The 13127-nt window shown below is 37.3% G+C and overlaps 1 protein-coding gene across 1 annotated transcript; it reads left to right on the top strand.

Annotated features, from left to right (window-relative positions):
* The first annotated feature begins 420 nt into the window (after positions 1 to 420).
* LOC131393812 (N-acetyllactosaminide alpha-1,3-galactosyltransferase-like 1) lies at positions 421 to 12066 on the top strand. Its single transcript, XM_058524833.1, has 5 exons — positions 421 to 443; positions 1472 to 1507; positions 5140 to 5187; positions 10837 to 10974; positions 11412 to 12066. Exons 1-5 carry the CDS (start codon positions 421 to 423, stop codon positions 12064 to 12066), a joined length of 900 nt encoding a protein of 299 aa, XP_058380816.1.
* Positions 12067 to 13127: the final 1061 nt, after the last annotated feature.

Genomic DNA, 13127 nt, shown 5'->3' with positions numbered 1-13127 from the left:
CATCTTTGTAAGTCCTCATTTTATTTTTGCAGAAGCACAAGTGAAATGGAACAAGAGTTTTATTGAATTGCCTTTACGCAATCAGGGTAGACTTTGATAAAGGAATATAAAAGAAATGTCACAGACACTTTGCACCTAATTTAAAAAGGATCAGACAGCATCCTTCGGGAGCTTTCTGCAGGCACTTCAAACAGAATAGGTGGTTTCCTTGACTCAAGTCTGCCTTCTTCCTAAGGCTGAGCATTCTAGAATCAAACACTTGGACTGGTGGCCAAATTTCCATAAATTAATTCATTATTAGAAGATGGCAAGGGAGTTGTTTTTCACTTTCTAAAAAGCTCTTTTTCTCTTCTTTTCTTCTAGCAGAGAATGAATTCTAAACGGAAAATCCTGTTATTGATTTCACTTACTTTATCGCTGATGTTGACTAAGCATCATTTCCGGTAAATATAACAGATTGATGAATCATTATCTTTAATGATTGGCAGAGCTGATCTTAAATGCTGAGTTTTGTCCAAAAAAAATTAATAAACATTCCCTAAGTTAATCAGAAATTACCTCCTCTTTGGGGAACAAATCAAATCATAAATATATTAATTCTTTCATTTTTCAACATTCAACCAATATTTACCGAGCACTTTCTTGGTTCCAGGCCCTGTTCTAGGTGCTTGGAAAACAGTAATAACCCAAACAAAGTGACTGCTCTTATGAAGCTTTACATTCTAGGAGAAGATGCACAAGAAGAAAGAAATATATAATATAATGTCAAGAGCATTGTATTTTATATAATAATGCCATAAAGACAGACATAAGGCAAGATAAGAGGATAGAGTGTTGGGGGCTGTTTTAGATATATTTGAAACTACATCTAAGTTCCATCTAATAGGAACAAGACTCAAAGCTACCTGCTATAGAAACATAGCTGTACTGGGGAACAAATTTGTTAACTTGCTAAAATTCTCTCACCTAGAAAAACTCAAAATTCTTACCTCCTCCATGCCTTCCCCCTTATGGTCTTTGTTCATAAGCAATGCAATGTTACTGAATGCTATTTGAAAATCAGCTATATTGTGGGAGCCAATGTGTTTTAAAATGAACTCTGTTGCTTTGGTATCATGTTCTACATGTTACTGGTCCTCTTGGGATGTTGCACCTTAATAGAAAGGACTCATGGTCACTTCTAATAGTATTAACATCTTTTTGAAGATAATAATGGGTTATCTTAGTCAAAAAGGATAATAGACCACAAGCTTCTTGCAGGCCTGGATTCCAGAATTGGAATGCCATGTCAGAACTGGATGCCATGTATTCCTGAACTGTAGCATTACGCTATGGCATATGGTAGACGTTTATTAATTATATGACTGACGAGTGAATGAATGGATCTGAATTCTAGATTTTTTTGTTATTCTAATTGCAATAGGCATTTATTCAAATTAACACTAAAATGCCTTTTTTCATTTATCTAAAGAATAGAGAAGCACCTACAGAAGATTAATCTCTGCTGGTAAGAATCTTTCTTCTACAAATATCCTACAAACTGTATTGAGGGCAAACTGACTGGAGTCACGTGGGTTCTAATGGTGATGGCCATCAGAAAGAACAGAAAACTAGACTGAATTCTCTAGAGGCAGTTACTGACAAATTTCTTGGGTATCAGTTCAGAAATATTCTATGTACATGCATATGTACATGTATATGAGTTTGTATGGATGTGTACATCTCCAAATTTTGCTCACCCGACACACTCACCTGCTTACACCAGACAAGTTTTTGACATTTGCTATAGTTTTAGTGTCTCTGTCCAGGATGATGTTTTTCTTTAGAATTATATCCCTCTTTGGTCAACCACGTTTTCTACCATTGACCATTGTGTAGGACCTGAGAAATTAGTGAAACCAACCTCAAAAATATGAACTTTTTTTTAAGTTCTCCATTTGTCACTGTATATTTTTAATGAAGTTAGGCGTGGACAATTTGGACTTTGAAAGAGCACAAGTCTTGGGCAATCCTATAATGAAATATCTTTGGCTAAAAACACCTCTGAAATGTCAAAAAGGGATGCACTTTTAAAGTTTTTTTTTTATATTTGATTTTGAAATAATTATAGATTCACAGGAAGTTGCAAAGACAGTACAAAGAGGTCACACGTACCTTTCACCCAATTTCCCTCAATGTCACATGTTACATAATTGTCGTGCAATATCAAAACAGGACATTGATATTGGGACAATGTATGTGTTTAATCATAAAACATTTTATCACATGTGTAGATTCGTATAACCACCACAGCAATCAAGATGCAAAACTATTGCATCACCATATCTCCTCTGAGCTATCATTTCTACTCACACCTAACCTCCTCTCCCTGACCCTATTTAACCCCTAGTACCACTAATCTACTTTTAGCTCTATAATTTTGCCACTTTGAGAATGTTTTATAAATGGAATCATACATTAGATGATTATCGAGATGAGCTTCTTCACCTAGCATAATGTCCTTGAGATCCAGCCAGGTTGTTGTGTATATCAATAGGTCATTCCTTTTTATCACTGTGTAGTATTCCATGAAGGGATGTACCAAAGTTTGTTTAACCATTCACATACTGAGAAACATTTTGGTCGACAATTCTTTTCTTATAGCACCTGAAAAATATTGTTCCACTTCCTTTGGGGTAAATAGTTTCTGATAAGAAACTCACTTTCATTCAAATTATACTTCCTCTATAGGTGAATCATTTCTCTCTGACTGCTTTCAAGATTATTTTCATCTGTAGCTTTCAGAAATTTGACTATCTTGTACCTTAGCATGGATTTCTTTAGGTTTATCCTGTTTGGGGTTCATTCAGCTTCTTGAATTGGTATGTTTATGTCTTTTGCCAAATTTGGGAGAGTGTTCAGCCATTTTTTTTTGTTTGTTTGTGAGGAAGATCAGCCCTGTGCTAACATCTGCCAATCCTTCTCTTTTTGCTGAGGAAGACTGGCCTGGGGCTAACATCCATGCCCATCTTCCTCCACTTTATATGGGACACTGCCACAGCACGGCTTGACAAGCGATGCGTCGATGCGCGCCCGGGATCTGAACCCTGGGCCACCACAGTGGAGCATGCACATTTAACCACTACGCCACCGGACCGGCCCCCAGCCATTTTCTTAAATACTTTTTCACTCCCATCTTTCTTTCCTTCTAGGACTTCAATTACATGAATGTTAGATCTTTTGTTATAGTCTCACATGTCCCTGAGGCTCTGTTTTTTTTTTTTTCAGTTTTTTCTCTCTGTTGTTCAGATTGAGTCATTTCTATTATTCTATCTTCAAGTTCACTGATTCTTTCCTCCATCCTCTCCATTCTGCTGTTAAGCCTATTCACTGAGTTTTTGTTTCAGTTATTGTATTTTTAAGTCCTAAAATTTTCATTTGGTTCCTCTTTATATCTTCCATATCTTTGATAAGACTTTCTATATCTTTGCTGTGACTTTCTATTTTTTCATATGTTCCAAGTGTTTGTAATTGCTCATTTAAGCATTTTTACAATGGCTGCTTTAAAACTTTTATCAGATAATTCCATTATCTGTGTTATCATGACATCTGTAGATTATCCTTTCTCATTTAAATTGACATCTTCCTGATTCTTGGTATGGCGAGTGGTTTTTGATTGAAACTTTGACATTTTGGGTATTATGAGACTCTGGAGCTTCTTTAAATCTTACGTTTTCACAGGCATCCTCTGACACTGCTCCAGCTAAGAAACAGTGTGGCACATCCTCATTACTGTCAACTGAGGGGTGAAATTTCAGGTTCTCAACTCTGCCTCCATTGAAACCTGGGGGGAGGGGCTCCTTGTTACTAATGAGTGGGGATGGGAGTTCAGGCTCCGCACATGGTCTTCACTGACACCAACCTCAAGGGGATGGCCGTAATTGCTGAACAGTGGTGAAAGCTCTACCCTGCACTAACCTCCACGAACTCCATACCAGTGAGGAGGGAAGGGCCTCATTACAGTCTGGTGAGGGTGGAAGTCTAGGCTCTTCACTAGGCCTTTGCTAAAGGGATGGACACGGGGTCACAGTTTTTCTGTGGGATTGGGCTGGAGTACAGTGAGTAGTGTCTAAAAGTTTACTGTCTTGCTGGGTTGCTCTTTTCATGTTCCTGTAGCTGTAAAAAGCAGGCTTTTCTTGGGGCTCTTTTTGTGTCTGTGCCCATTGGCATTTCTGGGTTGCTAGCTTCGCTAGCACTCAATCTGGGATGTACGTGGCAGAAAACCCAGAAAACTCACTGCCATGTTGATCCTTGATCCTAAGGCGCCTACCTGATTTGCCTTCTCTCCACCTTTCAGAGTTTTCTTTTGCTTCCTTTATATTTAATGTCCAGGGTTTTTAGCTAAACCTAGTGGTATTAACAGGGAAAATTAGTACTATTCCATCTTTTTGGAAGCACAAGTCACTTAAAGTTATTCTTATTTTACAAAATATCTTTGGTTTATGAGAAGGAAGTTCCCTCATAACCTTGTTAATTAAATAATTAACTTAAAAGTACAACAAAACCTTAGGTGGATCCTATCTTCAAATGAAAATCAAAGATGAACATCTAGGACCCTTTCTTCAACTCCTTTATTCCAACACGTAACAGGACATCTATCACATAGTAAGCTACTAATGTTTGATAAATGAATTAATTTAATCTGCATTTTTGACTAAATATACGTTATTTTTCCTGCACTGTTAATTTTAAAAATATATTCCCCCCTCAAGAACCATACTTTTCCGTGCCTTCCTGCCTTGGGTCATGACCTCTTCACCCTACACCTCTTTCCTGAGCTAGCACTTATCCTTCCAGACCCAGTGTGTATATTTCTTCTCCAAGTGGTTTTCCTTAACCCTAAATTTAGGTTGGATGCCCCATTTATATGCGCCCATGGAGATCTGTTTTTCCCTATTAGCACTTATCACTCTCTACTGTAATTGTCCATTTAATATTGTCTTTCCTGCTAGTCTTATCAGTTTCCTGAGGGCAGGAGCTGATGTAAACGTCCATAGTTACAGAACCAGCACCAAACAGTGCCTCCCATATTATAGGGGTGCAATATATATTTGTTGAATGAATGGATTACTCTTAACTTTATTTTCTCCTTGTAACCAGGGATCGTGAAGCAGAAGAACCTCAGCTCTCAGACTGGTTTAATCCTAAGTAAGAACAAAAAATTCTGCTCACAAAATAATAATAATATAACTCAATTTGAATGGGGGAGTTTTTTTTTTCCATCATTAAATTGTAGCTATTGAAACCTGGGAGGTTTCCAGGACTTGGAGTTTTTACTTTTAAGGCTTTTATATACAAACCTAGGGTCTATTTAAGAAGAATTAGGCAATTAAGGGTCATAATAAAAGTTGTTATCTGGTTTAAAATTCCTGATTTCATTAGGGGAAAGAAAAAATCTCTTCAGTAGCAGCCCCAAAATGCCATTAATGACTCCCCTTGATTTTAGCACTAACACTTGGGGGAGAATCTCATTCTTTATAATGGCTATCTAGTATTCTATTTTATGGCTATATACCATAATTTATTTAGCCAATTCCCTATTGGTTTTGATTGTTTGCAATTTGGGGGCTATTGTAAGTAATATTTCAATGAATATCCTCGTAAATATATTTTTGTACACTGTGTGTGAATTTATCGGTAAGATAAATTCCTATCACAGCATCATTAGTTTAAGAGGATGTAGACATTTTAAATTTTGATTCAGGTTGTTAAATTGCCCCTTAATAATCATTTGTTTTCTAATCTACAGTGGATAAATGTTAATAATATTTTATTCGTTTTATATATTTATGTTTTATTCTAGTAGTCTCAAACATTTTATTATTGGCAAAATTGTTAGTTAAAATATCTCAATTTAGACAAAGGAGCTGAGAACATACAATGGACAAAGGAAAGTCTCTTCAATAAATGGTGCTGGGAAAATTGGACAGCCACATGCAAAAAGAATGAAAGTAGACCATCTGCTATCACCATTCACAAAAATTAACTCAAAATGGATCAAAGACCTGAAGGTGAGACCTGAAACTATAAAACTCCTAGAAGAAAATATAGGCAATACACTACTTGACATTGGTCATAAAGGAATCTTTTCGGACACCATATCTACTCGGACAAGGGAAACTAAAGAAAAAATAAACAAGTGGGACTTCATCAGATTAAAGAGCTTGTACAAGGCAAATGAAACCAGGAGCAAAATGAATAGACAACCCACCAGCTGGGAGAAAATATCTGCATATCACATATCCGACAAGGGATTAATCTCCATAATATATAAAGAACTCACACAACTGAAAAAGAAAAAAAACAAACAACTCGATCAAAAAATGGGCAGAGGGGCCAGCCCGGTGGCGCAAGCAGTTAAGCATGCACACTCTGCTGCGGTGGCCCGGGGTTCGCCGGTTCGGATCCCGGGCACGCACCGAGGCACCACTTGGCAAGCCATGCTGTGGCAGCATCCCATATAAAGTCGAGGAAGATGGGCACGGATGTTAGCCCAGGGCCAGTCTTCCTCAGCAGGAAAAAAAAGGGGAGGATTGGCAGATATTAGCACAGGGCTGATCTTCCTCACCAAAAAAACAAAATGGGCAGAGGAAATGAACAGACACTTCTCCAAAGAAGATATACAGATGGCCCATAGCCATATGAAAAGATGTTCAACATCACTAATCATCAGGGAAATGCAAATCAAAACTACACTAAGATATCACCTTACACCTGTTAGAATGGCTAGAATCACCAAGACAAAAAACAACAAATGTTGGAGAGGTTGTGGAGAGACAGGAACCCTCATTCACTGCTGGTGGGAATGCAAACTGGTGCAGCCTCTATGGAAAACAGTATGGAGATTCCTCAAAAAACTAACAATAGAAATACCCTATGAGCCAGCTATCCTACTACTGGGAATCTATCCAACAAACCTGAAATCAACAATACAAAGAGGCTTATGCACCCCTATGTTCATTGCAGCATTATTCACTATAGCCAAGAAGTGGAAGCAACCCAAGTGTCCCTCAACTGATGAGTGGATCAAGAAGATGTGGTATATATATACAATGGAATACTACTCAGCCATAAAAAAAGACCAAATCATCCCATTTGCAACAACATGGATGGACCTGGAGGGTATTATGTTAAGTGAAATAAGCCAGAAAGAGAAAGACAAACACCGCATGATTTCACTCATATGTGGAATATAAACCAACACACGGACAGAGAGAACTGTATGGTGGTTACCAGGGGCAAGGGGGTTGGGGGGTGGCCACAAGGGGTGAAGGGAGGCTTGTATATGGTGACTACAAATAATAATGTACAACCAAAATTTTACAATGTTATAAACTATTAAGATATCAATTAAAAAATGTTAGGAAAACCAACACATGGACAGAGAAAACTGTATTGTGGTTACCAGGGGCAATGGGGGTAGGGGGTGGGCACAAGAGGTGAAGGGAGACATATATATGGTGATGGACAAACAAAAATGTACAACCCAAAATGTCACAATGTTATAAACTATTAAAACATCAATTAAAAAAAAATACAAAAGGAAAAAATAAGAAAAAAGAGTCAATAAAAAATATATATCAATTTAATTTGCATTTCTGTAATTATTATTGAATTTGAGCATCTTTAATATGTTTATTTATTTGTATTTCATCTTCTGTGAATAACTTTTTCATATTTATATTGTTTACATGGACTTCAGGTGCACAGAATTAGATTAATAATAATCTTTAATTCGTGACTCACTCTCATCATTAATTCATGCAAAATCCACTTATATTACTTAGTTGTGTGCTTTCTTGCTTGCTTTTTTTTTTTTTTTTTTTTTTTTGGTGAGGAAGATTGTCCCTGAGCTAACAACTGTGCCAATCTTCCTCTATTTTGTATGTGGGATGCTGCCACAGCATGGCTTGATGAGCATGTGTAGGTCTGTGTCTGGGATCCGAACACGCGAACCCCAGGCCGCCAAAGCAGAGCACCGGAACTTAACCACTACGCCACTGGGCCGGCCTGTTGTTTGCTTATTTTTAAGGAAACAAAAATTACAACCTTCAATAACTTCAACATCTAGCTTTGTGCCCTTTCGAATACCCCACTCTGCCTCCTCTCCCCAACCCCTGAAACTACCACCATCCTGAATCCTGGTCCATCATCCCCTTGCCTTCTTTTTTTAAATATACACTTACATCCTCCATATGTATTCTGGAAAAAAAGTCTATTTTTAAATTTTAGTTGTTTATAACTTTATAAAGAGGATATCATGTTATATGTAATCTTCAGGGACTTATTTTTTTCCCTTATTATTAGATTGCTAAGGTTCATCCAAAAATTGCATATCACTATCATTTGCTTTGATAGTTGCAAAATAACTGACTGTGGAAATATACCACAGTTTGTTCATCCACTGCCTTGTAAATGGGTACTTGAACTGTTTCTAGGGTTTTGCTATTATGAACGTTAAGAACCAATGCTCTTGTAAGATGCCTTTTCAGAGAGTTCAGAGTTTAAAACATGAACAAAAATTATAGATAAAATAGCTGCCCAACAACTATCTCCAACCTCATCTTCAACTATTGTGACCCTCACTCCATTCCAATCACACTGGCCTCCATGGTATTCCTCAGACACATCAAGCATGCTCTCACCTCAAGCCCTTTGCACCTTCTGTTCTTTATACGTGGACCATTCAGCCTACAAATACCCAAATGGTTCATTCTCTCACTTCTCTCAAGACTTTACTCAAATGTTATTTTATCAGTGAAGCCTTCTCCAACCATTCCATATAAAATGGCACCCCCCATTCCCTTTCTCCCTTACTGAGTTTTATTTTTCTCCATTGCACTCATCGATATCTGACATACTATATATTTGCTTGTCTATTCATTTATTGTCTGCCTCTCTCACTAGAATGTGCCTAGAAAAAAGCCTAGACATAGCAGAGGTTCAATATTTGTAGAATAAATAAATACATGAAACTTTTCTCTAATTGAAATGATAGCACTTTCATAACAATATAATGGTGGTTATCTCTGAACTAACACTGAAATTGACTTTCCCTGGCCAGTCCACTTTCTACCAGGCCAGCTGCCTCTGGACAGTGAGGCACATAAGATATTCTGCAAGTCAACAAAACTGGCAGATGTCTAGGCAGGAAAAGCAAATTCCTACCTAGAACATGAAACATTCCCGTATGAGAAAGTTGCCGCCCTTTCATTCTGGAGTCTAATATAACCAACCAGCCATCAGCTGGCTGGTTGGTCCCTCTGGGAAATGGTGTCATATTGTGGGCTCAGAGTTGGCCCTTGCTGTTGGCAGGCTGAGCAATAAGCACTGGCTATAGCTCAACCATAGGAAGGGGATGTCCATGTCATGGAGCTCATGTATAATCTCCATTGGACTCCAAGTAGTGGGGCACTTTGTACAGACACTAAGCCAGCCACAAAGGTGGCTAGGCAAGGCACTTGGCTCACACCCAAAGGGCAGGTCATCTTGTCCAAGAGATTACTGGGAGATGCCCTCCGGCCAGCATTTATCTTCCAGGTGAAGAGTTTTATACCTATAATATAAATCTAATGACTCTAAGTCTCTTCTACTTCTTCCCTTTCTGTTTTATCAAACAATTTCTAAACACAGGTTTTTAATTGCCTTCTGCTTTCAGAGACTCTTTTTCTTTCATTCTGGCAGCAAATCTTTAATCTGATCTAATGACGAAAGAGCGATAATCTTCAAACCCTTTCATCTTCTCAAATAGATATTGATTTGCATCGTAGCGTGCCTAATTTCTAAGCATCATCACTGTGACAAGGATACATCTGACCAGTTTCAAGGTGGATTTTGAGACTTGTGAGTCAAATAGAAGTGTATGACTATAAATTCTAAGTATAGGGAGAGTTTAAAAATAAATGTATAAGTTAAAGAAATCCCTAAAACAGTAAGAGGTGGCACTTTTGAAGAATTTGTTATTGTATTATTAATATACTATTAAGGGTTGCCAAATCCTACCCTTGTCTGGGTCTGGATTTCTCATTAAAACCTGCAATCACCAATAGCAAAATGGCTTCTCACTTTGTATTCAATTCCTTCCAAAATGAAGGTCTTAACTTGCTTGAATAGTTTAATGCCCCACCTCTAGCCAAACTATTTATTATTACTAATGCTGCTACTTCTGCTGTCATTTTGATATTCTTAGAAGCAAGTCTAATGTCATTCTCCCTTTTTGGACTGATCTCATTTTCTTCCAGGTTGCATTAATGGGCCTAAAGCATTAGAGCAAAGGTCAAAAGAGGACTCTAGATCTTCTAGATCTAGAAAAGAGGAGGCAGGGAAAAAAAGGAGAAGGGGGACAAAAGGAAGACAAGGAGACAGGGTGCTGTCTGCTTTAGGCAATAATCAGAGAAATGTTCAGACCCTGGGCTACTTAAGTTTAAGCTGTAGTCAGAGCTCAAAGAAAAAAAATCCCTGGGCTCAAAAGGCAGTATGGTGTAATGACTAAAGCATAGATTCTGAAGCCCAACTGGCTGATCTTGAATCCTGACTCTGCCATTTATTAGCTGTGTGAAACTAAACAATTTACTCAATCAATCTGTGCCTAAATTTTCTCATATGAAAAATAGGAATAATAATAGTAGTTATATTATAGGCTGTTGCAGGGATTAAATGAATCATGTAAACCACTTAATCGCCGTGCCCAGCACATAGTAAATACTTTATCATCATTAGCTATTATCACTTGGACAACAACTTCTGCTGTCATAATAAAGTGGTACCTGCTTAATTTGTTTCTTGTTTGTTTAACAGAAAACGTCCTGATGTAATAACAACAACTGACTGGCTTGCTCCAGTTATATGGGAAGGAACTTACAGTAGACAGGTCCTCGAAAAATATTACAAAAGGCTGAACATTACCATAGGCTTGGCTGTATGTGCTACTGGAAAGTACGTGCTAATAATATTCATCATTTTTATTTTGGAGAAATGTGGATAAGCACCCACGGACTTTAACATTCAAAGAGCTACTCATAATTAACCCTAGTCTTTCTTTCTGGCTGACCTGTATAATTATTTAGAGTGGTTATTTTCTCCAACCATGCCAAGTCCTTAACAGTACTTGAGCATCTTTTCTTTAATATCCATTTAGTTCTCTTTTCCTTTCTTCACAACAAACTTTATGGCTCTTCTCAGGCCCCCAAGCTCACTACATTCTCTTTCACTCACCAATACAGTTAAGCTCTAGGTCCAACTTCTCTACTCTTACCTATTGGTAGTTTTTTAGCAATAATGACACATTCATTAGACAGCATGTTTAAATGGCATGTATTCTCCTGATCTTTAGCAAAATAAGTTTTTTCTATTTTGTTTTTCATCTTTCACAGGCTTGTAGATCAGTACCTGAAACAGTTCATCCAATCGGCTAACAAGCACTTTATGATTGGCTACAATGTTATCTTTTACATCTTGATGGATGACATCTCCAGGCTGCCTCACATAGAGTTAGGTCCCCTTCGAACATTTAAACTATTTGGTGTATTCAAAGAGGAGACGCGGCAAGACTTTGATTTCATACACATGAAGAACTTAGATATATACATCATAGACCAGATCCAGCATGAAGTCGACTTTCTCTTTAGTATGACTGTAAACCAGATATTCAAGAATGATTTTGGAGTGGAAACCCTGGGCACATCTGTAGCCCAAATTCATGCATGGTGGTATTTTAAAAATGCTCACAATTTCCCTTATGAGAGAAGACCTACATCAGCAGCTTTCATCCCTCTTGGAGAGGGAGACTTCTACTACCATAGTGCACTTTTTGGTGGCACACCTCGTAAGGTTTTAACCATGATTGAAGAATATAAAAAAGGAGTTACTAATGACAACAAAAATGGACTTAGCAGCATATATGAACATCACCTAAACAAATATTTTTTTATCAATAAACCCACTAAGTTGTTATCACCAGAATATAATTGGGATCCAAATTTTAGAACTCCTCCACAAATTAAACTTGTTAAGATAGCATGGCAATAAAAAAGGATTTATGATTATATCATTAGATTTATGAATTAATAAGTCTTAATGATTCCTCAAATATAAAACATTAAATTTTTCAGTGTTTTAGAAACTTACAAAAATCTGAGATTTTCCAAAATAGTTTTTCTCCCTGCAATTTTAAACCATCTAAATCTACCTACGCTGGATTAAGAATAAATAGATGATAATTTAACGTTAACACACAGTAATGTTATTACCCATACATTATAAATAATGTAGAAATAGTTTTAGAGGCACAAAATGAATATTTTATGAAGAAACACACCCAGACTGGTTCAGAAAATAAAGATAGATAGATTAGATAGATTAGATAGATAGATAGATAGACAGATAAATAGATAGGCAGACACACACATACAAAATGTCAAAGGATACATGTAAGGGAAAACATAAATATTCACCAACTCACTCATCAAATATTTAATTTGTTTTCCAGCGTTGCGATATATATTGCTTGTGATTAATCTCCTCAATTACTATTTGATCTATGTAGTATCTGATTGAACTTAGGTGAGCTAGAGACATTCTGCCAAATTTGTATCTTACTTTTATTGACTTCATTTTTTATAAATGTTACAGGAATTTTATTTTTTAAACAATAGACATCTACTGAACTCCATGGTAAGTATATTCTTCTAGGTACAGTCACGGATAGGAAAAAAATTTCTTTTGCGGGGAGGAAGATTAGCCCTGAGCTAACATCCAATGCCAATCCTCCTCTTTTTGCTGAGGAAGACTGGTCTTGGGCTAACATCTGTGTCCATCTTCCTCTACTTTACATGTGACGCCGCCACAGCATGGCTTGACAAGCAGTGGGTCGGTGCACGCCTGGGATCTGAACCTGGGAACCCCAGGCCACCGAAGTGGAGTGTGTGCGCTTAACTGCTGTGCCACTGGGCCGGCCCTGAAAAAATTTTTAAAATATATATATAAGTTGTGCTCAAGCAGCCTACAGTCTAGCAGGGGAGATAAAACTATTCATAAATATCTTTTTTGCAAGTTTAAAAGTGCTAAAACTCATAAGGAAGGCATGGCTA

This window comes from Diceros bicornis, chromosome 28 (assembly GCF_020826845.1).
Source record: "Diceros bicornis minor isolate mBicDic1 chromosome 28, mDicBic1.mat.cur, whole genome shotgun sequence".
NCBI lineage: Eukaryota > Metazoa > Chordata > Mammalia > Perissodactyla > Rhinocerotidae > Diceros > Diceros bicornis.
This window is presented reverse-complemented; position numbering and strand designations above follow the sequence as displayed.

Bases quoted from the DNA above. Each gene is read 5' to 3' on its own strand.
- LOC131393812 (XM_058524833.1), top strand. From the start codon at position 421: ATGTTGACTAAGCATCATTTCCG. The intron at 5,188-10,836 runs GTAAGAACAAAA...TTTGTTTAACAG, and splicing joins TCAGACTGGTTTAATCCTAA to AAAACGTCCTGATGTAATAA. The intron at 10,975-11,411 runs GTACGTGCTAAT...CATCTTTCACAG, and splicing joins GCTGTATGTGCTACTGGAAA to GCTTGTAGATCAGTACCTGA.